The following is a 26,708-nucleotide window of genomic DNA, read 5'->3' on the forward strand; positions in this document are numbered from 1 at the left end:
TTGTTTATTTTAGATTTTATTATTTTCAAGATTTGATACAAGGTTTCTCAATTACAAAGAATGCTTCTCACATCATGCAAGGATGGGAACATTGTGACAGTCATCGCTTTAAAATAGTTCCAATAACAATATACAACAGGTCATGTATGATATGACTTGAAGTACCAATAACAATAGATCTTTCTAATTTAAGTCCACAAGAAACCATCAATGGTCTGTGACAAATTGAACTGTTTCCTTGTATTAGAAGCAGATAATCAGGAAATTTCTTTGATTGTATCCTGTGGGCTATAGGTCATGTACCACGATTTGGGCACACATTTGCAAAGTGTGATGGATCACCACAAACATAACACCTACCAGAAATGGGGTCACCTGTTGCTGACACAAACATTGCGTCTATTGTGTTCTGTCCACTGCGTCCACCCCTTCCACGGCCACCCCTCCTGCTGGGATTGGATCTGGTGTTAGAAGCTGACCTACCACTGTTTGCATGCGGTGCACTTCCTGCTGTGCTGTTGTTAATGCTATCCTCCCATCTGCACCATATACAACATGTCATATATGATATTGGTCAGCTACAACACCTCAATTCTTCATAATTACTTTTTAAAAATATCAAATCTGTAATCCAGACTCCAACCAAGAAAATAACAGGATTTGCAAGTTGGCCGATCAGAATGTTTCAGAAAGCAAGTAGAGGTCATTTGACCATGAAATATGTACAAAAACCACCAAATATAGAACACTGAGATATATGAAAGGGACTTGAAGTGTACAATTTCTATGGAGAAACCTAAAAGAGTCAGGAATTGCATATTTCAAATAAAGACAAACATATTCTGTCATGTTACATTGACCAAGGTATAAAATTTTGGTTTCAGTGTCTGTTTTGCCAGTTTTGAAATGAAAACATTTTGTAGAGAATTTTCAATCAGTGAAAATTAGTACCGTTTTCATTTCCATTTTCATGGAAATGATGAAACTGCAGAAAATGAAAAAACATGTATGAAAACAGACAAACAAGTCGCCAAACTATAATAGAAACAATTGTATGGAGAGTGGAAATGAAGATTAATAACATTCTAATGCACAATGATGCAAGAATTAAAGAGCATGACACTAAAAACAAGTATACAAGGAAATGAGAATTATCTTGTCACATTAACTATATACACCTTTACAAGTAAAATACTTGTTAACAAATTATTAAGTACTCCATTCATGCCTTACTATTTTTATTTTTATTTTCTAAATGTGTACAAAAAATTACCTATAAAGGTAATTAATTGAACATGAATGATTGTATGTGGGTGCTCGTGGTCCAAAGTTTCATCTCATTTTGGAATGTTCTGAAAGAACATTATGATTTCAACTGAGATTGAAGCAAAACATTGATTGTTTCGAAATGTTTAAATTGAGACCTTTTTTTTTTTTTTTTTGATAAACAACAAGCTACAAATGACAATCACTCCCTAATTACATTACTTTTCTCCTAACCGACATGGTCTCGAGACAAGATTTTAAATTACGCATATGTACGTTATAATAAATCTAAGTAAGTATGAATAACTAATTGATCATTATTCACCTCTACTAATTAATGAATATTATGAGTAACTAAAAAGTCTTTTCTAATATATTGCTTGCTACTTCATAAATTATATTAATATTTTTTTCAGAAAATCAGTCAAAATTTATTATTTATTGAAATATTTAACGAAATGAACAGCTATCTCTACCTAATTATATACAAAAAGAAGATGTCAGTTGAACTACCTATTGAGGCCTGGGGAAATAGAAATTTTTGGTAAATTTCATGAAAATGTCACATTTTATCCCATGGTATTGAATGTAACAAAAGATGGAACCAAGCTAAAACTATGAGCATTTTATATGTGTTAAGTCCCTGGACGGGATTGATTGCTGGAAGACGGGGGAAACCAAAAAGGGAGCTAGGATTGAGAAGCCAAAACAGGTCAGCAGAGAGAAAAAGTAAGTATACATACACAAAGAAATTGCACTCCCGTATTTGACATGAGTAAAACTTCCTTCCCTTGTTGTTAGCTGTATTAGCAGTTCGCACAGAGCATGGTGTTCCACATATATTACATGGGATCGAAGTTTCTCCTACATTGTCAGAAACACAAGATCAGCTTTTCAGTTCAACCTCTATAGTTTTGGAAGAAGATGCTACTAAAGAAATGTAAGCATGAAGCAGAGGTTATTGAAGAGTTCTCAAAGTTTTCAAAGCTCCTGAGATAAATGTATTGGCAAATGCCTTCTTAAGGAATGACTATTGGGGCATGCATGTGATAGTGCTTCTACGGATCTTCAAAATGATACAAAGGAGCTAAGGTAGTTCATCTATCGTACCACTTTGTGAATTTCTTCTGCGAGACTGAACACTCGAGGAATGTGGAACCTGGGAAGGGCAATCATTTGAAGAATGCCCTGTTTGCCTGCAGTGGATGCAAGCACTCTGCCTTGTGCTCCCTCTGTGGGCATTACTGGAGGATGTTGTTTGTCCACGCCCTCTTGCTGCATTAACTGTAAAAAAATAGTCAGAGATTTGTGCATTACATCTTAAAAGTACTACTTAACCCCCTCCCCACCTAACTATGATATAGTATTCTCAAAAAATTCTGACAGCGTGGATCTATGACTTTTGTACCCTGAATTTTAGGGATTATCATATTCAAGACGATTGCACTCAAAATTAAGAATCTCTGTTTCCATGTCTGAGTAGCCAGCACCAAAAAATGTTACACTTTGGCATTACAAATGTGCTGTTAAATTTGTATTTGGGTATGACGTAGTCAAGTGTCTTACATTGGGGGGCTTAGCTCACTATGCCAACTAGACTTATGCTTATCTGAGTTATAAGAAGCATCCTGGTCACTAAACCATGGTGGCATCACTGGTCACTAAATCATAGGAACTTGAATAATGGAACTTCACCCTAGCTCCAAAAGTGCCTGTTCTGCATGCACTTCGCACACAACTGGCACTTTGCTTTCCTCTTATTCTTCAGCTCTGATGGTGTGCAAGTTACCATATTGTATTGGGTAATGAAAGCTTTTAAACCAACCTTTTGTGTGATTAAATCCACACAAACTCGAATGGAAATGTTCAAAATGGTAGAAAAAATAAGAGGGAATGGACAGAATTACAGAAAGGCACAATAGCAATGAACGTTAAAAAAAATAGTTAATAGATCATTTATTTCCAATTAGAAAAAATATATGCCTTGTGATTGCTATATACACACTGACGGAAACTTTCTCTATCTTTAGTTTTAAGTTTCCAAAGATTATAATAGCTATGAACTCAATTTCTCAGCTTTACATTTTCTTTGCTCATTTGACACGATCCTCAGATTTACACGAAACAATTACTTTTTACACTGGAGAAAAGCACAACGAGTCACATACAACTGCAATTTTCTTCGCTAACATATCCATAAAAGTCAAGAAACATGAGATAATAAAGAGGAAGGGAAGGAGAAGGATATGAAGTTCTGCTTAGAATAAAAATTAGACCCTCAAAACTCTTAAATCCCATAAAGAACAAACATTGAAGTGGAATACGTAATCCTTGATTTTTTTGCAACTGTTTGTCTAAAAGGTCAGGATGTACTAGATCAAGCCATATCAACTTGAGCTATGAATTAGTCAAATACTTGCAAAAATCCGACAAGCTACACTTAGATTCAGGATACAGTCATATTGATCACTGAAGTCATATCTCAGTAAAGAAAAGCTATCTCAAACGAGAATCATTTATCCTCGACTAGGAAAGATAAGATAATGAAATAACATAAAATCATAGTTCTTACAAGCCATCAGTATGGCATATTACATTCCAATTAAGGGTTCCCAAACTTGCAGTTATCTATAGTTCTTTAGCAAAGATGAAGTAGATTTAGCAAATCAACTCCTGGTTCAGATTGGAAAATGAGTTTTAGAACTAAGTTTGAACTGTTTTGGCTTTAGAAATAAGTTTCATTTGTTGTAATACTTCAAACTTGGTCAAGCACATAGGTTGCCAACAACTTAGTTCGTATAAGATTTATACATGGGGAATAAATAAGGTTATAACACAGACCTGGGACAGTATTGCGGGAACCTGTTCTGCAAATTTCTATCAATTGTCTAAGTGTCTCATCGCAGCCACCAATGCAACCTGACAACAAGATATGTGAGTAATTCAGTAATGATGCCAATTACATACCACAAAATCATTAAATAAAATGAACATTTTAAGTTAATAACTACTGATATGGAAAATAAACCATGTAAACAAGTTACAAATCAACATCACCAATGCCCTAACAATACGAATCTATTTTCATCATTCAACTACATCTAGCGCTATCTTCAGCCAAAACATCTGCCTTCGTATCATTTTTCATTCGCATCCTTTCTCATGTCTTTTAGAATCCTCAGCTTGCACCAAATCAATACTTCACACAAGTGTTGTCATTGTCTTCAGTTTACATGCACAAACCATCCCAACTGTGCCATATTAGCAGTTACTTGACGAGCTCAGAATGCCGTGAATAATAGATGCTTTTACACATTGACTTTCTGGGCAAAACATGACAATAAAGTGCATGGATACACAACAAATCAATATAGCCTAACAATGTATATTTTCGTATATTATGAGATAATAATATTATTTGAGTCCAGTAAATTCTAACTTGCTAAGTAAAAATTGCATTGTTGTCCTCACTGAATTTCCTGCATTAAGAAACAGAGCCATTCTCAAATAGCACTCTTCTCTATCGACGGAAGAAGATTTCATCAGAAAGGAACAAACAATCTTCCAGTGGCTGTAAGTTCTATCCACTGATCCATCAAGAAGGGTTACATGACAACAATCTCCCAATTGTTCAGGTTTTTCCGGATCTCCAAGTCCTAAGATGAAGCCATATCGTCAATCTTCGTAATCTTTAACATAAAGGAGATCCTCCCTTATTCCATTTGAGAAAAAATTGATGGGGTGCCAGCCTCGATGAAGATTCACCACACCACACAACCTCCCAAAACCTGAAGGGGTTCTCTGAAATTATTTTGAATTGAATACCATTTCTGAAAGTTACAACTGCTTCACAATCCCTAGCAAGCCTCATCAGAAATGAAAAGTGGTACCTTCAAGGTACCACTCCTTACCCTCATTACCATATTTGATAAGAATAACCAACATTCTCCAAAGGCTATTTCTTTCTGCTCCATACCATACCTCCAAAGCAACTTTCAAGCAGAGTTGTGTCCACCTCCTTGAAGGCCAAAGCCTAACCCCCCTCCACATTTACTGTAGCAAATCTCATTTCACACCGTCTGACTACGATCTTTAAAGATTCAACAATTGTGCTCCTTTCAATATCCCCTTATAGAGCGTAAGAATCTTACAAATACACATTTCCCCTAGACCCAAACGTCTAGATATTTTATGCAAGGAAACACCTCCAATACCTCTATGTAAGGTCCAATATTTTATGTAGAAATTTTGTGTTCCGTGCTTACTTTGAACATTACCCATGGCATGTTAGTCCTAACGCAATATGCATTTTAGAATTTCTGTTTTTCCACCCACGCGAGCGGACCCACATTATCAACTGCAATGCATGTAAACTTTTACTAGTTTATTGAAAAGGTACCCTGTCAGTGAAAGACAATAATCCATCTAGTGGTGATGTGGATGTCATACACATGGCCTTGTAGGGTGTTTAGTTAGATGAGCAATTTTCCATTACTCCATCAAATTAACCATGGAAAAAAAAATTGCTCCATCAGGACGATTTTGACTGGTGTCCCATTGATTTTGGCAGTTGACACTACTTTTCACCAACCAAACGAAAAATCTTGTTAGAACCTAAAACGGTTAGAATTGTCTTAAAAGATACAAATTTTGGATTTTATTCCATGTATGTTCTTATTGCCTCTTTCAATAGTAGAATATTTAATAATTCTATGCTTGGTTGGCATTTAACCACCTTCTCTGTGTTCATGAAAAAGATTTATCTATAGCCATGAACTACCAAAAAGTAAGATGAGAACTGACATGTGGAGTACCAAATGTCAAGATCAATTGCTAAAACTTTTACAATATGATGGTCTACAACTTCAACAAAATAAAATAAGGATGCGTCTTCCATCTATTGAAAACAACATGCAAAGATTGAATTATGCAGAGAGAATGTAAATGGTGCACATACCCAAATGATCAGTATCATAGTTGGGTGGTATCTCCATCTGACGAAACTTAAGTTGAATCATGAAAACAGGACCTGGAAACAAATTTTAAATAGACAATGTAAATAGATCTGGAACAGAAACTGAGTGGCCGAAGTACAAGAAGTAAATAGAGAATTAAGGGAACATGCCAGTGAAAACCACACCATGTTAATTGAGGTGAATAGAAATAGAACAATAAGAACTGCAAATATGTACCAGGAGTGCATGAGTTGCAAACTTGAGTGGTAACAGCTGCTTCTGATGTGGATCCTGGAAGCCAAACAACATTCCTACACTGAAAGGGGTAGGAAACAACTGTCACTACACTTAATACAAAGAAACTGTCACAGAAGAAGTCATTGAGAATGATATAAAAGTTCCAGTGGCTTCATAAAAAAAAGAAACCTTCTGTTTATAAGAATACTTTATGCATGTTAGGTCCCACCCTATGTTTGTATGACATCCGACAGATACATGTAGAAAACCTTTCTTTTGCACTTATCATTATTTAAATGTGTAGCTATGGTCATCATGCTTGCCATGAAAATTTTAAATTTAGCTATTTTATCAGTTATTATTCATTACATGTACGCAGCGTTCATTAAAGAATTTAGGTTGCAAATGCCATCATTTCTCTAGGGGTATGTGCTGAAAAATCTACACTTATTTTAGAAAAATAGGATAGTTTCTAGAATGTTCTTGTATATTCTTATAATCTTCTACAATAGGATAGTTTTCTAGAATATTCTTGTATATTCTTATAATCTTCTACAATAGGATAGTTTTCTAGAATATTCTTGTAATCTTCTACAATAAGATAGTTTTCTAGAATATTCTTGTAATAGGATAGTTGGTCTATAAATACCCTATTAAGGCATTTGTAATAGCAATAAAAAAAGAATTATCAATAAATTCAGTTTCCTACATGGTATCAGAGCCTTAAGTTCATATCCGAGGAATCGATTTTTTTTTTCTTTTTTTCCATCTTGTTCGTTGTTCATCTGTTTTTACCCTCCCTTTATTTTTCCCTTGTGATCTTTGCTAAATTCACGATATCAAAAGAGTCAAGAGCCACCAATCAGTCTGTGATGGTGACACTTCATGGAAGACCACAAAACTTTTCTGGTAGAAATGATGGAGGATCAAGAAACTGGCAACAGAATTGGCAACAAAAGTTACATGCTAATCTGGCACGAACCGGCAGTGATGGCTCGGGTGCTCAAGAGAATTCTAACAGCAAGGAGATCAACAAAGAAGACATTGAATGGCTAAGATCACTTCTCAACTCCTTGGAGAAACCATCGGGTATGTGTTCATTTGCACATTCAGGTATGATTTCTTCTTCTCATGCCTTTAATGTCTCGGATAGTAACTATTTCGACTCTTGGATCATTGATTTAGGAGCAACCGACCATATGACTCATTGCTCCTTTATATTCTCCACATATAGTCCATGTTCTAGTAATAGAAAAATTACATTGGCCGATGGGTCACTTGCTACTGTAGCAGGTCAAGGAGATATTCACATAAGTCCTTCATTAATTCTGAAAAATGTTTTGCACGTTCCAAAACTTACAATAAATCTAGTCTCTGTCCAAAATCTTACAAAGGATTTGAATTGTAGCTTGACATTTTCATCCACCTCTTGTATTTTTCAAGACCAAGTTACGGGGATGACGATTGGGCATGCTAAGGAAAGCAGTGGCCTCTATTACCTTGATGTGCAGAATAAAAATAAGAGTTGCAGGATTGACAATCCATCTTCCTTGTTGTCAAATACAAGATCTCCAATAAAAGACCAGATTTGGCTTTATCACCTTCAGTTTGGACATCCTTCCTTTAGGACTTTGAGTATCATGTTTCCTTCCTTATTTAAGAATATTGATATTCGTGAATTTCATTGTGACATTTGTGAGTTTGCCAAACACAAACGAGTTTCTTTTCCTTTGAGTAATAAAAAATCCTCATTTCCTTTTCAATTAATCCATAGTGACATTTGGGGACCGTCAAGAATTTCAAATATTTCAGGGGCTAGATGGTTTGTCACGTTTATTGACGACTGTACTCGTGTCACATGGGTTTTTTTGCTAAAACAAAAATCTGATGTTTGTACGGTTCTCCCTATCTTTCATGACATGGTCAAAAATCAATTTGGGGTTAAAATTAAAAAAATAAGATCTAACAATGCAAGAGAATATTTTAATAAAGTATTATCTCCATATTTTCAAAAAGAGGGGATAATACATGAATCCTCTTGCATAGATACACCCCAACAGAATGGAGTGGCAAAAAAAAAGAATGGCCATCTCTTGTCAACAACTCGTGCACTGTTATTCCAACGGAATGTCCCCAAATACTTATGGGGTGAAGCAGTTCTCACATCAACCCACTTAATAAACCGTACTCCATCTCGAGTTCTTGATTTTAAAAGTCCTTGGGAGGTCTTTTCCAAATTTTTTCCTGATTTTGCATCTCACAATCGATTGTCACCTCGAGTTTTTGGATGTGTCTCGTTTGTTCATATTCATTCTCATGGTCGTAGTAAACTTGATCCTCGAGCTCTTAGGTGTGTCTTTGTGGGGTATTCCTCAACTCAAAAGGGTTATAAATGTTATCATCCACCATCTCGCAAAATCTTTGTGTCCGCCGATGTAACTTTTGTTGAAGGTGAAAGTTTTTTCCAACCTTCTCTTCAGGGGGAGACACTTACTAGTGAAGATAAGGATCAAGGGGATCATGGCTTTCTAATGGACTTTCCTGCTCAAGCTAGCCAACCACCAACCCAAAACACTCCACCATTTCCCTTGCCTGAAATTGAACCACCAAAACAACTTGAACAAGAACAAGTTGAGCCTTCAAAACAACCCGAAGTTGGACAGCTTGAACCTATAACCCCAGGACATACTTGTATTGAATCAGTTATCACGAAACCATTGCAAGTTTACTCAAGGAAGAGAGGTTCCACTGCTAAGCCGAAGCTAACTCAAGCGTCTGAACCAACTCTCGGAAATGAGGTAAATATTGATATCCCTGTCATCAACTTGTCTTCTGAAGTTTTTGAAAAAAATGATCTTGACTTACCCATTGCAGTTAGAAAAGGTACCCGAAATTGTACAAAATATCCATTGTCTCATTTTGTGTCATTCGAAAAAGTGTCACCATCACACAAAAGCTTTCTCACCCATCTAAACTCCACAACCATACCACAAACACTATCCGAGGCCCTAAGCAAAGAAGAATGGAGACATGCTATGAAAGTGGAAATGGATGCACTCGCGAAGAACAAAACCTGGGAGTTGGTAGAGCTACCCAAAAGAAAGAAACCTGTTGGATGCAAATGGGTGTTTTCTCTGAAGTATAAAGCTGATGGATCACTTGAACGATACAAGGCCAGGTTAGTTGCAAAGGGTTATACACAGACCTATGGAGTGGACTATGAAGAAACATTTGCACCAGTGGCTAAGATGAACACAGTAAGGATTTTGTTGTCATTAACAGCCAACTTAGATTGGAGTTTACACCAATTCGACGTGAAAAACGCCTTCCTTCACGGAGACCTAGAGGAAGAAATTTATATGGTGAGGCCTCCAGGATTTGATGACAATTCAGGAGATAAGAAGGTATGCAGGTTGAAGAAAGCATTGTATGGGTTGAAACAATCTCCACGAGCATGGTTTGGAAGGTTTACAAAGACAATGTTAGGAATGGGCTACAAACAAAGTCAAAGTGATCACACTCTATTCATAAAACACTCGGCCTTTGGGGGAGTAACTGCACTACTGGTATATGTGGACGATATTATTGTCACTGGTAATGATGCGAAGGAAGAAGGAGCACTCAAGAAACGTCTTGCAGAAGAGTTTGAAATAAAGGACTTAGGCAAGTTGAAGTATTTCCTAGGTATAGAGGTTGCTCGTTCAAAGAAGGAATATTTGTCTCACAACAGAAGTATGTGCTAGATCTTCTCAAGGAAACTGGAAAAATAGGTTGCAGGCCCATGGAGACACCGATAGAAGCAAATCATAGGCTAAGTGAAGCTCCAGAAGATGAGATTGTAGACAAAGGGATGTATCAACGATTGGTTGGAAGACTGATTTATCTCTCTCATACTAGGCCTGACATAGCATATTCTGTTAGTGTGGTTAGCCAATTCATGCACAATCCTAAGAGTATACACCTGCAAGCCGTATACCGCATCCTCCAATACTTAAAAGGTAGTCCAGGTAAGGGAATTTTATTTAAAAAGGGAGCAAACTTGCGTTTGGAAGCATACACAGACTCAGATTATGCAGGGTCTGTGGTGGATAGAAGATCGACGTCCGGTTATTGTACATTTCTAGGAGGAAATCTAGTTACATGGAGAAGTAAAAAGCAACCGGTTATAGCAAGATCAAGTGCAGAGGCAGAGTTTCGGGCAATGGCACAAGGAATTTGTGAACTTCTGTGGATCAAAATAATTCTGGAAGATCTTAGAATCACCTGGGACAGTCCAATGAGGTTGTATTGTGATAACAAGTCAGCCATCAATATTGCTCATAATCCAGTGCAACATGATCGTACAAAACATGTGGAAGTGGATCGACATTTCATAAAGGAAAAACTAGACAGTGGTTTAATTTGCACCCCATACGTTTCAACAGAAGGGCAACTGGCAGACGTTCTAACTAAAGGATTACCTGGAACCACATTTCAAAAGGTCATTGGCAAGCTGGGAATGGAAAACATACATTCACCAGCTTGAGGGGGAGTGCTGAAAAATCTACACTTATTTTAGAAAAATAGGATAGTTTTCTAGAATGTTCTTGTATATTCTTATAATCTTCTACAATAGGATAGTTTCTAGAATATTCTTGTATATTCTTATAATCTTCTACAATAGGATAGTTTCTAGAATATTCTTGTAATCTTCTACAATAAGATAGTTTTCTAGAATATTCTTGTAATAGGATAGTTGGTCTATAAATACCCTATTAAGGCATTTGTAATAGCAATAGAAAAAGAATTATCAATAAATTCAGTTTCCTACAATATGTAGTTATCATAAATACACTTCAATGCAAATAAAATGCCTGGGTCAAACATGTCATAACTCACCTCTGACCATGATGTCATGGCCCCCAAATCAATAGCTTGGGGTCCTGGTTATGGTATGATTGTGCACATGGAGTTGTTGAACATAGGGGATTCTCTTCCCTACTCCTTCATACTTATGTTGTTGATACAGTCCACATACCTTATTATTTTTATCAGAAAAAAAGGAAGGCAGTGGGGGAACCCTCAACATAGCATGCATATGTTGCATCAATACTAGGGTTATGGCCAATTACACTGTCATGGGTGTGGGGAGCCCTCAACATAGCATTGCGCGTATGTGAGTGTTGCATGAAACATCAAAACATCGTATCAGGTAGTAGGCATATACAGGCAGTCAAGGCTTTCGATAGTTGAGCCATGACTAGTGCATCACATGGTCCCTCCGTTGCCAAATAGTCCATGATTGTGACACCAAGGCACAAATGGACATCCCATGTAATATTGTGCTAATGTTCCTTACTTCCTAGCTTTGTAAGGTAAGCATCATTACTTTGGGATTATGTCATGAAAAAAAAACTTGTATACATTGTTTTGATACAATAAACAAGAAAATCATTAAGAGTTAAGAAAGTAATAAGAGTGCAATATCAAACGAGAAATTTTTAATGTAAAAATATCGATAGAAAATCTAGAATTATTATATCATATTTTGTAGATACAAATACGTTGGATCACATCTAAGTTTCCAGGTGGCATAGTTTTCAAGCATAAAGATAGCATACCCCCCCCCCCCCCCCCCCCCCCCACACACACACAAATGTTTTTATAGGGTATCACATAGATCATGTTAAAACATAAAATGAACAAGAAAACTAGCTAGTTCATTTGTAAAAGTTAACTGAATATTTCATTTGGATGTATAACATTCTAGAAACAGCAGACTTCAAGGACCAACTAAAACCAACCTGTGGAAAGCCCAAGCATCCAACCATAAATTTACCATCCTGCAAAAGGGAAAGAACATTGTACAAAAATGAAATTAGGAAACAGTTACTTGTAAAATAAAATTTACTTCAAAAGTAAAACTATTTTGAACTGCAACTCATCCAAAATATGAACAAGAATGATTGCGCGTGGGAGAGAATATACAAGTAAAACTACAGATATCAACTGAAAGGTAGATACATTACTGGAATTTGCTAATGCAAAAAAAACAAAACATGCCATACCAAAAGTTCTAGCACGTCCAGATCAAAAAGAAAAATATGAGATTTAAATGTTTCCATATTGTAGTAAATCATCAGTGATACAAACAAAGAACCAGGGGAACAACCTAATAAAATAATGCCAATGATGAAACTTTCCACAGATATTTACCATGACACGTTCTGTTGGACAACATAGATTACATAAGAAACCGACGAAGGTTGCTTTTCCTACAGTATATATTCCAAGTCTTCAAATATGTATAGCAGAGGCCATTACATTGATCAAATACTCATAGAGAAGGCCAATCTTTGGTTAAACATCATTGATGAGGGTTCCTCAAGTGAAAGCAGTAAAGTTGGGGTAGCATTCACTGGTGATCTCACTACGAAAAATTCTGGGAAAATGTCAATAGCTATTGACCTATTTTCCAGATATAGGGTGTATTAAAAATAATAAATAGGTCAGGTAGATTTTCACAAGCTGAAACCTTGTTAATTTGAAGATTTGTTCCTGAAAAACCTCTGCCTCCTTTAGGTATCATGAATGGTTCCTATAGGTTGAGTGATTCCCAAAGAAAATATAGAATAGCAGGAACATTGGAATAAGTTTGATCCTTTATCAGATCATAAAAAACATGTATCTGAAGATCTCATCCGCCTCTTAGGGATTGAACATCAATTGCCACGAGTGAAAGTTGGTTCATTGGAATGGCTTTATATGATGGACACAAAGGGATGGTAATGGAGGAAGTGTTGGAAGTGTTGTGCTTGGGTCATTGTGGTAATGAGACACGTACTTGAATCATTGTCATTTTATTTGTTTAAGTCAATAAAAAAAAATGATACATTTTAAGATGGACGGCTAAAATCATTGTTAAGGGGAGAAGGAAGCCACAGGATTGTAATTGAATTTTTTGTATGCATAAATTAGTGGATTATTGTTCTTGAATTTATTAAATTATTGTTTGATTTAAGTACTAGTAATTTAACTTACCTATAAAATCTATTGATTTGATGTATATTCTGATTACATAAGATGCTTGAGATTCCCTGTAGTAAATTAAGGGTGGAAATTGTTTAAAAAATATATTTAATAAATTCAAATTTTTTTATGGAAAACTTAACCGGTGCAAATCTCAATTCTAGATTTTCCAATTAAATCGAATTTTTATTCAAATTTAATCGAGTGATAAAAATATCTGCTATAATTTTGTGGTGGGTTTTTTGACTCCTTAACATTTTTCCCAAATTGACTTCTAGTTTTTTTTTTTTTTTTTTTTATAGTTAGATTTAGTTTTCATTCAAAAATAATTTCAAATTTCAGATTTTTTTTATTATTCTCCCTTTAGATTTCATAATCCGATAGTTTTGGTTACATACCAATCCTTGGGGATTGACTTCGGACTCTCGTGTATTTTATTACTTCACTACACGCCCTGTACTTAGGGTTTTGAATTTGCAAACTTTAACTAAAGTAATGAAAACTAACTGAAATGCCCCCATCTTAACCATGTAACTCACTGTCTTCAACAATGTTATCAAATAGCATATGCGGTCGCATATTGCACAAAATATTTTTTTATTTAAAATAAATAAATAAATACAGTAAAAAATAAAAATAAGGGGGGGGGGATATTTAAAAAATCAGAAAAATATAAGAAAATAAAAACAAACCTACAACAATATATTTGGATTTTGGATAGCACTCATTTTTCAAATTGAATAACATTGATTACATTTAGTCATTTAGTAACAAGAATAAAAGAACTCAAGAAGCTAAGTAGTCAATAATATATAAACTATTCATGATACGAAGGTGGCCTACTTTAATTATCAAATTCTAGTTCTAGATAATTAAAGTGGATTTTGCTTTAATAGTTTAATCATTGGATATTATGATCTTATGTTAGAATGCATAAACTCAATATTTTGAAAAAATAAACTAAAAATAAGATTTAAAGTGAATAGATGCGAGTGAAAGAATAAAAGAAATAGCTTAGAATAGTGCATGAATAGGGGGTGGAAATAGGGTAGTTGTAGGAGAAGATAAATTTAAAAAAAACTTGAATTTAGTGCTCCAATAGTCAAATCATTGCCTATTGGAGTAATATGCCATCGCATAATGAACCAGAAACCCTAAATCGCATATGCCATGATGGCATATGCGATTTACTCATAGAAAATAGCATAAGCGATCTCATTTGACAACACTGGTCTTCAACATCTAAGGACATCTTCAACCTCAAGATTCTATCTACTTCAACCTTAAACCTTCAAGAACAAGACAGAAGTTTTGAAGTATAAGATGAAAACATGACTAGTTTTGGAAATTTCAAGTAGAAAAATCAAAGGTTAATATGAACCATAGAATGATTTCTTGTAATATATCCATAACTTTGCATATAAAAACATATAATTATTATTCCAATGCTTTTTTCTCATCTCGTTCAACCTGAATCCGTCAGCTGACCAAGACAACGAAAATAAGCAAGAACATAAACCTTGCCATATGCATATCTACACATCATAGTCCATTGGTAAGTTAATAAAATAACACCTCAAAGCAAGCAATCGGGTATGGAAATAATGACAATTGACACAGGTATAGAATATCATTATTCCCAAATGCAACAACTTACACTTGCAGTGATATGATGTTAAGTAACTACTAGAGTCACATGACTGTAATTTTAAAACATATAGACAATGTAGTCAATAAAATACTTCAAGTAGGTTGCACCTGCATAATTCATAGCTTTCTGCTCATGAGTTGGTCAGAACATACATTAGATGAGAAATATCATTAGCACATGGACACTATAGTCTACATAAAGTTCCAAGACAAGTGTTACGAATTCATAGAAACCAAATGACTAGTTATGATTAATGATAAAAAAAGAGGAAAAAAAAAAAGGAAACTTATGATTCCTTTACCAAAGAAGGATTCATTATGTAGCTCCTGTAAAAGCTAATAAGATAGTTACCGGTCTTTGCTTTAGCGTCATATCAGATTCATGGCAAGCACCACATGGTCGAACAATATCTCCAACAACACTCTGCTCATCTCCACCTGGTCGGTTAGACCTGAATATAAGGATAGAAGTTAAATAATCCATAAAAGTAACAACAACCCCAATCGCTAGAGAAGGTTAGGTCGAACCTATCAAAAAAAATCGCCATGGCTTCTAGGAGTTTAACTCTATTCACCCTCGCCTGCAAACATATCCAAATTTGTTATGACAATTCACATCTAACCACACATATAAATACTTCAAATTACAGTGGAAATACAATGTCTGACAATAGTAAAAAAAACAAAATGCATAAGTTGCTCAAGGTTCAGAAAAAAGCAGGTGGTGAACAAGTGACAACCTAATCAAGAATCAAATATTTATTTTATAGAACCAAGATATTGAATATTGACGTCAAGATATATTTCAATCTCCCGAAAATGGGAAATTTTCATACAGTGCAAAGTACTCTCTAGTACTTTTCATATGTTTTCTCTAGGTCAATAAAAACCATATGTCAATATTTCTCTATCATGATTCTGTAGTTTTTTAGTTTTTTTCATTCTCTTTTTCTTGTTGATCTGTGTGAGGCTGTCTCGGCCTCCTTGTATTTTGTTTTCCCACTTTTCAATATATTATACTATTCAAAAAAAAAAAAAAAGTAGAAAGACTTGCCTCGATGGTTGATCTACTCAGCATAACCAAATTGGTTTCCGATATATTAATTTTTTGCCTTAACTCTTAACCTTTGTCCGATCACTCTTTCCCATAGTTTCATAGTTGGTTCATAAGTTAAATACCTAAATAGTTGGTACAGTTTTGTATGTCTCGTGTATTCTTATATATAGATACTACAATACACTTTCTCCATTAATTGGCATCTTTTTAATATTTAAAATACTATCGAATATTTTAGTTAGCTAGGACAATTTAAAAGTTCCCATGTGTTTCCCTATTTCTATCGAAATACCATTTGGTCCAAAAACCTACCTGTTTTCATCATTGGTGGGGCTGATTTCACTAGTGAAAATTTAATTCTAGGTTAGTATGAATGGTCTGGATCTCCCATGTATTCATTACTAACCCCATGACCCTTCGATAGTCCTCATTTAATAATTTTTTTAAATAACCTGACCACCTTCATCAAATATCTTCATTTCGTAGCAATACTCTCCCATCTTTGCCTTTAATAAACCTACCATTTTCTAGGCCCTTAGTTTTTCTTTCTCTCATGCCAGCTTGTACGCATCTTTCTCACCTTCTCTAGTGCTCAATCCATTACATAAATCATCATATGAAATTATGAACCTCTTATTAAGTTAATATGTAATTTAAACTTCTAGTGATTATTATAAACTTCATATAAAGCCTAATGTGCATTTATAGCCTTAAATATACTCCTTTTTTGGCTAAGTTGGTTTTATTTTTTCCCTTTTTTGTTCCCGCTAAATTTCCCATGGGGTTTTCTCAATATGAAACCTAAAGTAAACCAAAGACCCTTGCCAAGAATTATGAAGAATGAAACTGGTGGCTATAAGTAATATATCTCAATGACAAAAAAGCTCAAAAATCCATCTCTAGGCTTTTCTAATTAGGACTCGAATCAAACTCATCCACAAAAGGGATGCTTCATCTCTTTTAGATCCAAGAAAAATCCATCACTAGATGCAGCCCATGACCTCTAAATCAAGTCCATATGTAATTTAGAAAATTGTTCTAGAAGTGTTTGTTGCGCACTTAAATATTGATATAGTAGAGGTGTGGGTGAGAAAAATTGTATTTTATATTAGTACAGGAACTATGAAGAATAGAACAAGGATATAAGCATATTACCTGGCCAATTTTTTTTATTAAGTGTTTACCTGGTCAATTTCAGCTCAGAATACAAAGCACATAGGGTATGAAGGACATTTCAACTAGTTGCACAAGATTGGTAAAAGAAAAATTAGAAAAGAGAGAGCTAGCCCATCATGGAATCAATAAAAAAAAAACAGAGAAAGAACAGTTAAAAACAGACAAGGAGAAATTAAAAGTTAAAGGATGACTTCACAGAAAAATTATTCAGTATTAATTTAACAAAATCAGGTCTTGTACCTACTTACATCTAAAAAGCAAGCTTTCATCTGCTGCAAGCAAGTCTCCAAAACTTCAGATTTTCTCTTTGTCCCTATGCTAACCGCTTTCATGTCACACTCCATCATAGATCTAAGGTATGGTTTCCAAAGCTCATACCTAAAACAATAATTCTAAATATCATCACAACAAATAAACACCCAAATGGTGAAGAATATAATTTTTAACCTGGAGGACTAGAGTCCATAGATGTCTATATCAACAGAAAGAGAACAGATCAATCATTCCCCTTTTATATCCATTTCATATGTGTGTATCTGAAAACCAGGATATCAAAATAACATGTTTAATATAATTCTAAAAGTAATAACTTCCTTTCAAACTGAGTCAAACTACAAATAGAAACATATCATTGCCTGGAATGCTGTTCTTTGATACATCAAGTTCAACACAATTCAAAGTTTAAAAACAAAGACAGTGGATCCATGTGTCTGCGGTATAATAAAATAGATCAGATCATCATCATCAAAGTGATGTAAACAGCTTGGACTGGTAGCAAAGATTTCTCTGTATTTTTGTGTAGTTTATCAAATATGGACATCAAGACATTTATGTCAATTGCATCTATAACATCTTAGTCTCAAGAAACAACCAATCAGTAATACCTATTATCCATAAAGGTTGACCATTATAATGAACCTAAGAAATAGTGTGAAACCCATGCACCCTAAACCCAATGCTTTGCCATTAAAGTTGCATCTGTCATGGTGTTATCATCCGGATGATGTTGTTTCTTCTTCTTTTTAGATTGCCAAGTAGGTGAAAGTAGGTTTTGACCCAGCTATGTGGTATTACAACATAATTACTTCACTAACTCACCCCAGTGGCACCTTTGACACTGTTACATTTACAACTCCTATGTTTCAACAATTAACTCAAGCTAGAGTATTGAGTACAAATACCAGACATAACCCGCTTGGGAAAATCATTTTCCCACTGATTTCATTTCGCAATCATACAGATCCTTAGTTTCCCAGAATTCATTTCTAATAGCCTTGCACACCTCCCCCAAGTCTCCCATTAACTATCTAAAATTCGGTTGCATTCCAATATGTCCCAACAAAAGACATAAGGCAGCAAACGAAGAAACTCACAAGCTCAAGAAGTAAATGTATCCATCTCAGCTATGGGGCATCCAAACTGAGAGAGGAAATATATGCACATGGAAAATGAGCCAGAAATCTAAAGGAACACCACCTACTAGTTATCCACTACTGACAAATAAACATACTTTTCAATAAACCAGTCCAATAGAAAATATTTGCATGTTTTGAGGAATTAATCTAAAAGAACAACAAAAGGAAAAGGCATACCCCATGTCATCATATCCCATTACCAGTGCCTCGCCCTACAATTCAATAAAGCCCATAATCAGCCAAACAATCATTGTGTTGTAAATACACAGCATATACACTTAGCCAATATATATATATAGAGCGAGAGAGAGAGACGGAGAGACAACATATATGGGTTGGGTACCATTAACTCAAGAAATGACACAAGATTTTGACAATGAAAACACAAAATCCAACAGTTGAGATTTTTATGTGTATCTCAACAGTACATATCCTGATGATACTCATCTCAAGGATAATTTTCAACCATTGGATTTTGTATCTACACGGTCAAGATCTTGTGTCATTCTTGAGTCAACGGAACCTTCTTATTAGTTATCAATGCCACAGATCATTTCCATTCCTAACCATTAAAAAGAAAAAGTAGTGAATGTTTTTTTTTTCTGAGGGCGATAATTAGTAGTCTTGAAGGGATATCTAGAGCTAGAACATAACATTACTTGAAGATACCCATGAGGATGTGAATACTTTTGCACACCCTTCTGATGGGTGGGAGGGGAGAGAGATTATGTGCCTATCTTACTTAACAGCATTGTATGGTTGCAACTTTACATAACTACGCAAACGCCTCCATCAGAAATTATATATGTATGAGTCAATCATGGGACATTCAGGAACACAATTTGAATCTAAGTCGCCCTCCAACATAAAGCCATCCACTTTCATCAGACCAAATGATTCACATAATACATACATAAAGAATCATCATCGCAGTCTTACCCTCAAAAGGTTCAGGTTGACACACACAAAAAAAACTCAAATGCATATAGGGAACAAAAAAAAATGTGTCATTAACTTTCTAAGAGAATACCACTTACAAGATTGGTAGGTGAGAAACGAGTATTTGCATCTTTAGTTGCATAAAACCGATCAAGAAGCTTTTTTATGTGATCATGCATTGTTGCATCAGTGCCAATGCCTGCCTATATAATCAGGCAAACAAAATGCAAATTTTTTATAGAAGTACTACAAACAACATATAAAATGCTTATGGTGTATGAGTAGAAATTAGAAAATGCAACATCTTTTAAAGTCAATTCGAGGTAGATCCAAAACAGAGAAATCATCCTGACCTTGTCCATACAACTCAGCAGATCGGATTCACTTAACAAAGGCGGTGGCCTTGTAACACCAGAATCAAGAGTCAATGTTGTTGGAGTGAACTGCAACATCGCCAATAAGTTAGGAATAGCATTCCCAATTAGAGACCAGAAATGCAAACACAAAACAGTTCTTCAAGTCACATAAGAAAATGCATACGTACAATGTGCTGATCGATAACAGACCTGTTGCCCAAATATATATTTTGGGATCATAGAACCTCCCCAAGATTCGAAGCGGTACACATCCAAATAATTTTTCTGGGAAACATCCAGAGGCAAAACTAAGTAACAGAAACCCAAAGATGTGCAGATTGATAGCAAAAGCCTTTAGTAATTTCCTTCATGAAGGATAATGATACCATAGCTCAAGAGTACATAGAAGGGGAACCTAATACGTTGACTTGAGGAAAGTATTGTCCACAAATGAGCAATCCAGAAAAGCTCTGAAAAGCCCACCATAGGGATCCCTCCACATAAAAGCATTAAAAATATATTGGAATTGAAGACGATAGTGAGAATTCTTGAAAAAATAATATAAAAAGTGGAAGCATGCTGGAATATCAGCTGTCAAACAATTCTTAAGTACCAATGTCATTAATTATGAATATATGATGATATTTAGTTGGGGGGGGGGGGGGGGGGGGGGGGGAAGGAATGGAATGTTAATTCATATATCCTATTCCTAAGAAATCATTTGCAAAAATAATAATGATAAGTCATAAAAGGTTTCCTACAAAAGATTATCTTCTACTTAATGAATATACTTCAGAAAAAAAAAAAACATCAATGAAAGTAAGTTATTATGAATAGGATAAAGACTCAAAAGCTATGGTACTTTATCGGTACTATGAGAAATATTGTTCGCAACACATAAAGCTTTAAAAAGTGGACATCCAAGGTGAAGTATCAGAGACCTTTACAGGGAGGACAACACATGCATTGGACCTTACCCATAGGCTTTGCTTCATATGACGCAAATTAAAACAACAAATTCTAGTGTATAAGCACTCTACTTATTATAATGGAAAGTAAAACAGGGGGTACTGGAGACATATATCATCTGTTCTTGCTAAGTTGCAAAAATACCAACTTGAAAGATAGTTCTATTGAAGAACCATTGAATTTTACAACTGTACTACCTCTGACCCTAAACTTTGTCAATAATTACTAGTAAGTCCTGGTCCCCCACGAACCCACTAGTACAGATCAAAATAGACTAATCAACCTGCTCTAATACAGTACTCCTATAATCCAACCCAAAATGCTGATTGGATCTAAGACTGACTCGATTATTGAATCTAGTCATTACGTCTCTTTCTCTGAATATTGCCTTTGTTATCAGATACCTCAAAAAACACATGGAGAAACAAATACTGCATTAGAACACTTACAGCTATAATTACACGTCCTGATGCAGAAAACAATTCACCAGCAATATCAATTTCAACAGTAGTTTCACCCCCCACAGCTGGCTGTGAGACACAGGCAAGGAAATGGCGAACAACAAGCTCATACAATCTCTGGATACAATCAAGATAGTAATTTAGAACTCCAGAAAAACATTATAAACCACGTTCTTTCACTCTAGATAAAAGAGAATAATATCTTAAGAGTTTTCACAGCAAAACTTTCATCTCTTCACGGTTATGGTAAGTCATACTTACACAGTGATCTTGACTCCATCCAGATTCTCCAGTGGAAAACTTTGTTGGATGAATGGGTGGATGTGCTTTATCATCATGTCCACCATCACTGGGGTTTCTCCAAAGTCCTGTTCCAGGATCCGAAAGTTGTTGTGCATATGATCCCCATTCAGGATGTCCTTGTTGTTCTTGCACAATTGCCTACATCAAATTGAAGAGGACTTTATGATACTTCAATTCATTGAAAGAAAATGAGCAATCATTCCTATAAGTACACAAGAACCAACATTAGTTTAAAAAAAAAATTGCCCAACATTCAAATATTCAACAGAGTAGACAGCGGAAACCAACAGATTGCAAATACAGAAAATTCTGATAATGGACAGGAAGTACCAATGACTAGAACTAGACTCAAATATGACCAAATTAAACCATTGGAAAGACAACACCACGAAACTCATTAGATCTTGAATAGCAACCAATTTTGCAGAACTGAAATGCTGAGCTCAAAACTAAAACTAGTCACTCACTCGACCAACCCCATGGTATTGGCTTGTTATGAGATCAGACCCTGCTCACCCGCACTCCAATACTAGCTGTTGGAACATAGTTCCATGTAGTGGAATAATCAAATAATCCCCAAGAAATAATAGCAGCAAGAAATAGACAAAGCAAGCAAGCAATTTTGCAGAACTGCAATGCTGAGATCAAAACAAAAAACTGGTATCTTGCTCGACCGAACCCATGGTATTGGCTTATTATGAGATGAGACCCTGCTCACTCGCACTCCACTACTAGTTGTTGGAACATAGTCCCCAGCGTAGTGGAATAATCAAAGAATCCTCAAGAAATACTATCAGCAAGAAATAGACAAAGCACACAACCACAAAAGAGACAATAGTTACATGGTTCACCGCTAAGGGCTACATCCATGGCCACTGACTATCACAACTTTCACTATGTAACTCAAGTAAATACAAGATACAAATTATGTTGATACTTTAAACCATTTATCTAGCTCGCAATCTTCTACTTGACCACCCAATTAAAATCATCCAATTTCTCAGAGATGACTCCCGATAATCATCTCTCTTTTCTAGAACTTGCCATGTTTGCAAAAAGTGTAACGGGCAGATTTTCATGATTGTAGTGGTCAACGCAAGAGTGCAAGGCTATCAATTGTTATTAGATAGAATGTGCATGTATTAGAGATTATGGCCATATTTTGGTCCAATAGACCCTCCTTAGTCTTGGAGACTTTAACCATGAATAACATTCCAATATTAGCTTTACCAGACTATAGGATTGTGAGGTATGGCATCACAAGCACCAGACATTAAGTTTCCAATTATTACTTCAAGGTTTGTACGAGTGCCTTTGGGCCAAGGAGAAAGCAACTAATGACTTCAAGTTGACTTTCAGTTGAAATTCATGGGTTCAGGGTAAATGGTTTTAATAAAATATCATCACAATTTCATAATCATCAGTATAGTGTTCAATGAAAAGGGAAAAAATAATTAGCTGATGACATTTGAGAAAAGTAACAATTAAAAATACCATTGTTCTTAGAACTTGTAACATGATTGTCAACAAGTTGTTAAGTTACCTACATGCAAATCGGTCCTAGCTGAAAAAGAGTCAGTTTCTGTACGAGGGTAACTGATGAAACCAGCTTGGTAAAGGTCTTCAGCCACCTGAAACAATGCAAGACAAGAATCAATCCTGAATAAAATTTGTAAATAAGAAACTTAAGTTTATTAAGAAGATACTGACATCAGTACAATATGATGATGTGAATTAACATATATGCTTGAGAAAAACTTGTAAGTTTAAAAGTTTGCATAAATAGCAGATAGTATGGAACACATATGATATCGAAGATCGCATCAAGGGATATGGTAGACCGTAGAAACAGTAAAGGAGACAAAAACAAGGGAATAAGCACTATTGCACAAGCAAAGAAAACAAAATGTCAAATATCAGGTATTAACGGATATTAAATATATAAACCAAAACAAGGTAATAGAAGATTCTGAAGCAGCCTGTTACTATATTACACAAGTGCTAAAAAAATCAAGATGAAGTTGTTCGAAAATTCAAAAGTCCTGGAAATCAACTTTAGGTTTGCAAGAAATGTAAGCATGGATTAACCACATCTTTATACTTCAATTTACAATGGCCGAAACTATAAAGAGTTGTGACATACATTTTGATATTCCAGTGTTCAAGTCACTTAAATTATACAAGTTTAAAGAGGAATAAGCATGGAACCAGAACACAGTGAGGCTGGTGGAAGCAAGTGCCAAATGGAAAAAAGCTAACCTTCATAGTGTGTTCAGAGCTCATTCGGAAGTACCGGGATGCACGCTTTTCAAGCTCAATCGTATTCAAAGGATGTGGGGGATACTTCAGTTTCTGTTGATCCCTAACTTTTGTAACCTATAAATAGAAAAAAGACAATATAAACTTCAAAAAGTAATCATATTTTGTAACAACTGATGTGTGGAACTTAGCATCACATTCAAGTGTTTGGTTCATATATGACTTAACAGTGGCAGTAGGTTCCTGCACACACATCTCGTAAATTATAACAGCGCAAGTGTAATCAAACATATGTCCACGCCTGCAATAATGACACAATAAATGAGATAAGAACTATGATTGCAAACAATGGAGAGAGAGTTATAATATGTCAGTAGCGGTAACAAATTACATCCAATTGAAAGTAGCAATGCCTTCCTCTGAGGTATGAGAACAATTGATCATCCAAAATTCTTCAGGCTCATGTGCTTGTATCTCCCAATATCGTTCTACAACAAACCCAAGTGTCGGGAACTACATAGCATAAAAGAGGAATCTAATAAGACCAACTTGTCAGTAAATATTTTTTTTTATTGAGAAATTGCATTAGAGCCACAAGGTACATCAAGTTTGTTACATTAGATATAGTAGTCAAGATCATCAAATGGTTCTCAAACCTGACAAGGACCATAACTTAGAACAAGACTCCTGTCGTCCCCTGTGAAATCAATAACAAAGGCATTTTTCAACAGCATGGTCTGAAACCTGGTGAATGAGGCACCAATCCGTAGGTCAATTTCCTGCAGAAAGTTCAAAATCAACCTGAATGTTTATTGAAAGAGTAATACTGCCGCACGACTAGGATTATTCTATGTGCCAGCTAAGGTGGGAGGTCCATAGAAGTTCACATGTTTCACTGTAATGAGCCCTTCTTAGTAATTAAAATTATTTTAGTACCCATTAGATTTCATATTTAATATCTTATCTAAAAGGATCGAGTCAAAACCCTTTGTGTCATCATGTAATCAAACGTGTCATTATGTAATCGATGACTTATTGAATTTCTTTTGGATTTGTCTGAGTAGATTTATGTTCAGTTTTTTGTTTTCCTTCAGAATTCTAAAAGTTATACTGTAAGAGGTATGCCCCTGAGTTTCTGTATCCAATTGTTACCTTTATTTAATCCATTTGCTTGCTTACCAAGATGCCGAAACTGAGAATCTAAGTACATCGAATAGGTATTGATGAACACTCCCAAATATATTTAAAAAAATTTCGATCAAGTAAATTTACAAACACCCAATCAATTATAGAGTCAGGTGTACATTTTCTCTAAATGAACCAAAAACGAGAGGAGAAAACATAAAAGAGATTTCACCTGCCTAGCATCTACAGCATCCGCAAACAACTGATTTGGTCGAATAAGATTCTGCACTGATTCATGAATTTCCCTAACATTCACACATAACCAAACATCATTTAATTCTGACAAACAAGAAATGAACATAAAAGAAGAATCCAATTGAGTAAATAATCACCTATCGATCAACGCGGAGAACCGAGCACGCCATATGTTAAGATTAGGGTTTACGGCAGAGCAAACCTCAACCACCTCGAATGCGATGTTTTCGCCTTCTCGATCACAGTCAAGCCACAACACAAGCCATTGACACCACCTCGACTCCTCCTCCAATGTCCTCTTTATCTCCAACTTGTCCTGTGGTACAGATTTCCGTACTGTGGCGTGGTAGAGATCGGCTGGATCGCAGGAGTGCCACTTTCGATACCGATCTTCGAATTCCAGCTCCATTAGGTGTCCTGTAACAGAGGTGACAAGCATGTTGCATCGTTGGCCTCGGATCGAATACTCGAACTCGAAGATCTTGTTGTATCGAGACCGACCTTCTCGGACACGAAGACCTTGGTTTCTAGATAGGATTCCTGACACGGCTTTGGCCACTGATGGCTTTTCTGCCACGTTCAGGACACGGATGGTACGTCCACCTGACATGGTTGATGCTGATTCTCTACAACTTAGCTTCGTATGAGAAATGGTGATTCGGTTTCTCTCTCAACAAGGCCATCGTCACTGTATGTATCTGTGCTTCTGCGAGATGGTTTATAGGGTATAAAAGAGAGTTTTTGGTTTCCCGCCATTTTGACCTAACTAGAAAGAGTCCGGCTAACCTTACTAAGATAGTAAGGATTGCACCCTCACTAGGGTCCTTGGGCTCACCTTGTAGAATCCAAAAAGATGATCGGAGGTTTTTTTTCACCTTTGACTTCAATTTTAAGTTTGGGAGTAATGTGTAAGTTCAGATCTTCGAGCTCAAAAGGAATTGTTTTCTTTTTTATTTTTTTTCTTTTTTTTTAATGGGATGATGGAACTTAAAGGATTATGGTGTAGGATTGTTGATATGGTGATCCATTTTAAAATCTTACTTAGGTGTTAGTTTGTTAAATTGAAAAGAAAAAAAAAAAAAATTATTATTATTATAAAAAAAATTATTCATAAAAGAAATCTAATATTTTAAAAATTATAAACACAAACATTTTTGGATTCTTTAAAGGCAAAATTTTCTCTCCTATTTTCTCTCTCATACTTTCATATTTTCTCTCTCCTCCTTTATTTTCTCTCTCCTACTTTCACCTATTTTCTCTCATATATTAAGATCTTT

The 26,708-nt window shown here is 35.4% G+C and overlaps 1 protein-coding gene across 2 annotated transcripts; it reads right to left on the minus strand.

The window, feature by feature from the left end:
• On the minus strand, positions 1 to 26,368 carry TOP3A (topoisomerase 3alpha). 2 transcript variants are annotated; one of them, XM_086438268.1, is made up of 23 exons: positions 25,569 to 26,368; positions 25,409 to 25,481; positions 24,708 to 24,830; positions 24,443 to 24,564; positions 24,280 to 24,352; positions 24,052 to 24,168; positions 23,340 to 23,423; positions 21,751 to 21,930; positions 21,478 to 21,606; positions 20,270 to 20,344; positions 20,057 to 20,146; positions 19,802 to 19,906; positions 18,942 to 18,976; positions 17,598 to 17,727; positions 15,645 to 15,697; positions 15,469 to 15,568; positions 12,242 to 12,280; positions 6,459 to 6,537; positions 6,224 to 6,295; positions 4,108 to 4,185; positions 2,377 to 2,550; positions 2,010 to 2,130; positions 1 to 539 (listed from the first exon to the last, which is right to left on the minus strand). In XM_086438268.1, exons 1-23 carry the CDS (start codon positions 26,039 to 26,041, stop codon positions 296 to 298), a joined length of 2,769 nt encoding a protein of 922 aa, XP_086294394.1. In that variant the 5' UTR covers positions 26,042 to 26,368; the 3' UTR covers positions 1 to 295. The 2 variants fall into 2 exon arrangements, with proteins under 2 accessions (XP_086294394.1, XP_086294395.1); XM_086438269.1 differs by having other exon boundaries at positions 2 to 539; positions 25,413 to 25,481; positions 25,569 to 25,638.
• Between the last annotated feature and the right edge of the window lie 340 nt (positions 26,369 to 26,708).

The sequence above is a fragment of the Akebia trifoliata genome, chromosome 4 (assembly GCF_017979445.1).
Source record: "Akebia trifoliata isolate Shusen 1 chromosome 4, ASM1797944v1, whole genome shotgun sequence".
Taxonomy (NCBI): Eukaryota; Viridiplantae; Streptophyta; class Magnoliopsida; order Ranunculales; family Lardizabalaceae; genus Akebia; species Akebia trifoliata.

Excerpts from the sequence above, each read along its gene's own strand:
- TOP3A (XM_086438268.1), bottom strand. The coding sequence starts at position 26,041 with ATGTCAGGTGGACGTACCATCCGTGTCCTGAACGTGGCAGAAAAGCCA. Across the intron at positions 6,538-12,241 it reads GATGCTTGGGCTTTCCACAG|TGTAGGAATGTTGTTTGGCT; the intron begins GTTGGTTTTAGT and ends TACCCCTTTCAG. Across the intron at positions 540-2,009 it reads CGGGAGTGCAATTTCTTTGT|ATGGGAGGATAGCATTAACA; the intron begins GTATGTATACTT and ends TATATGGTGCAG.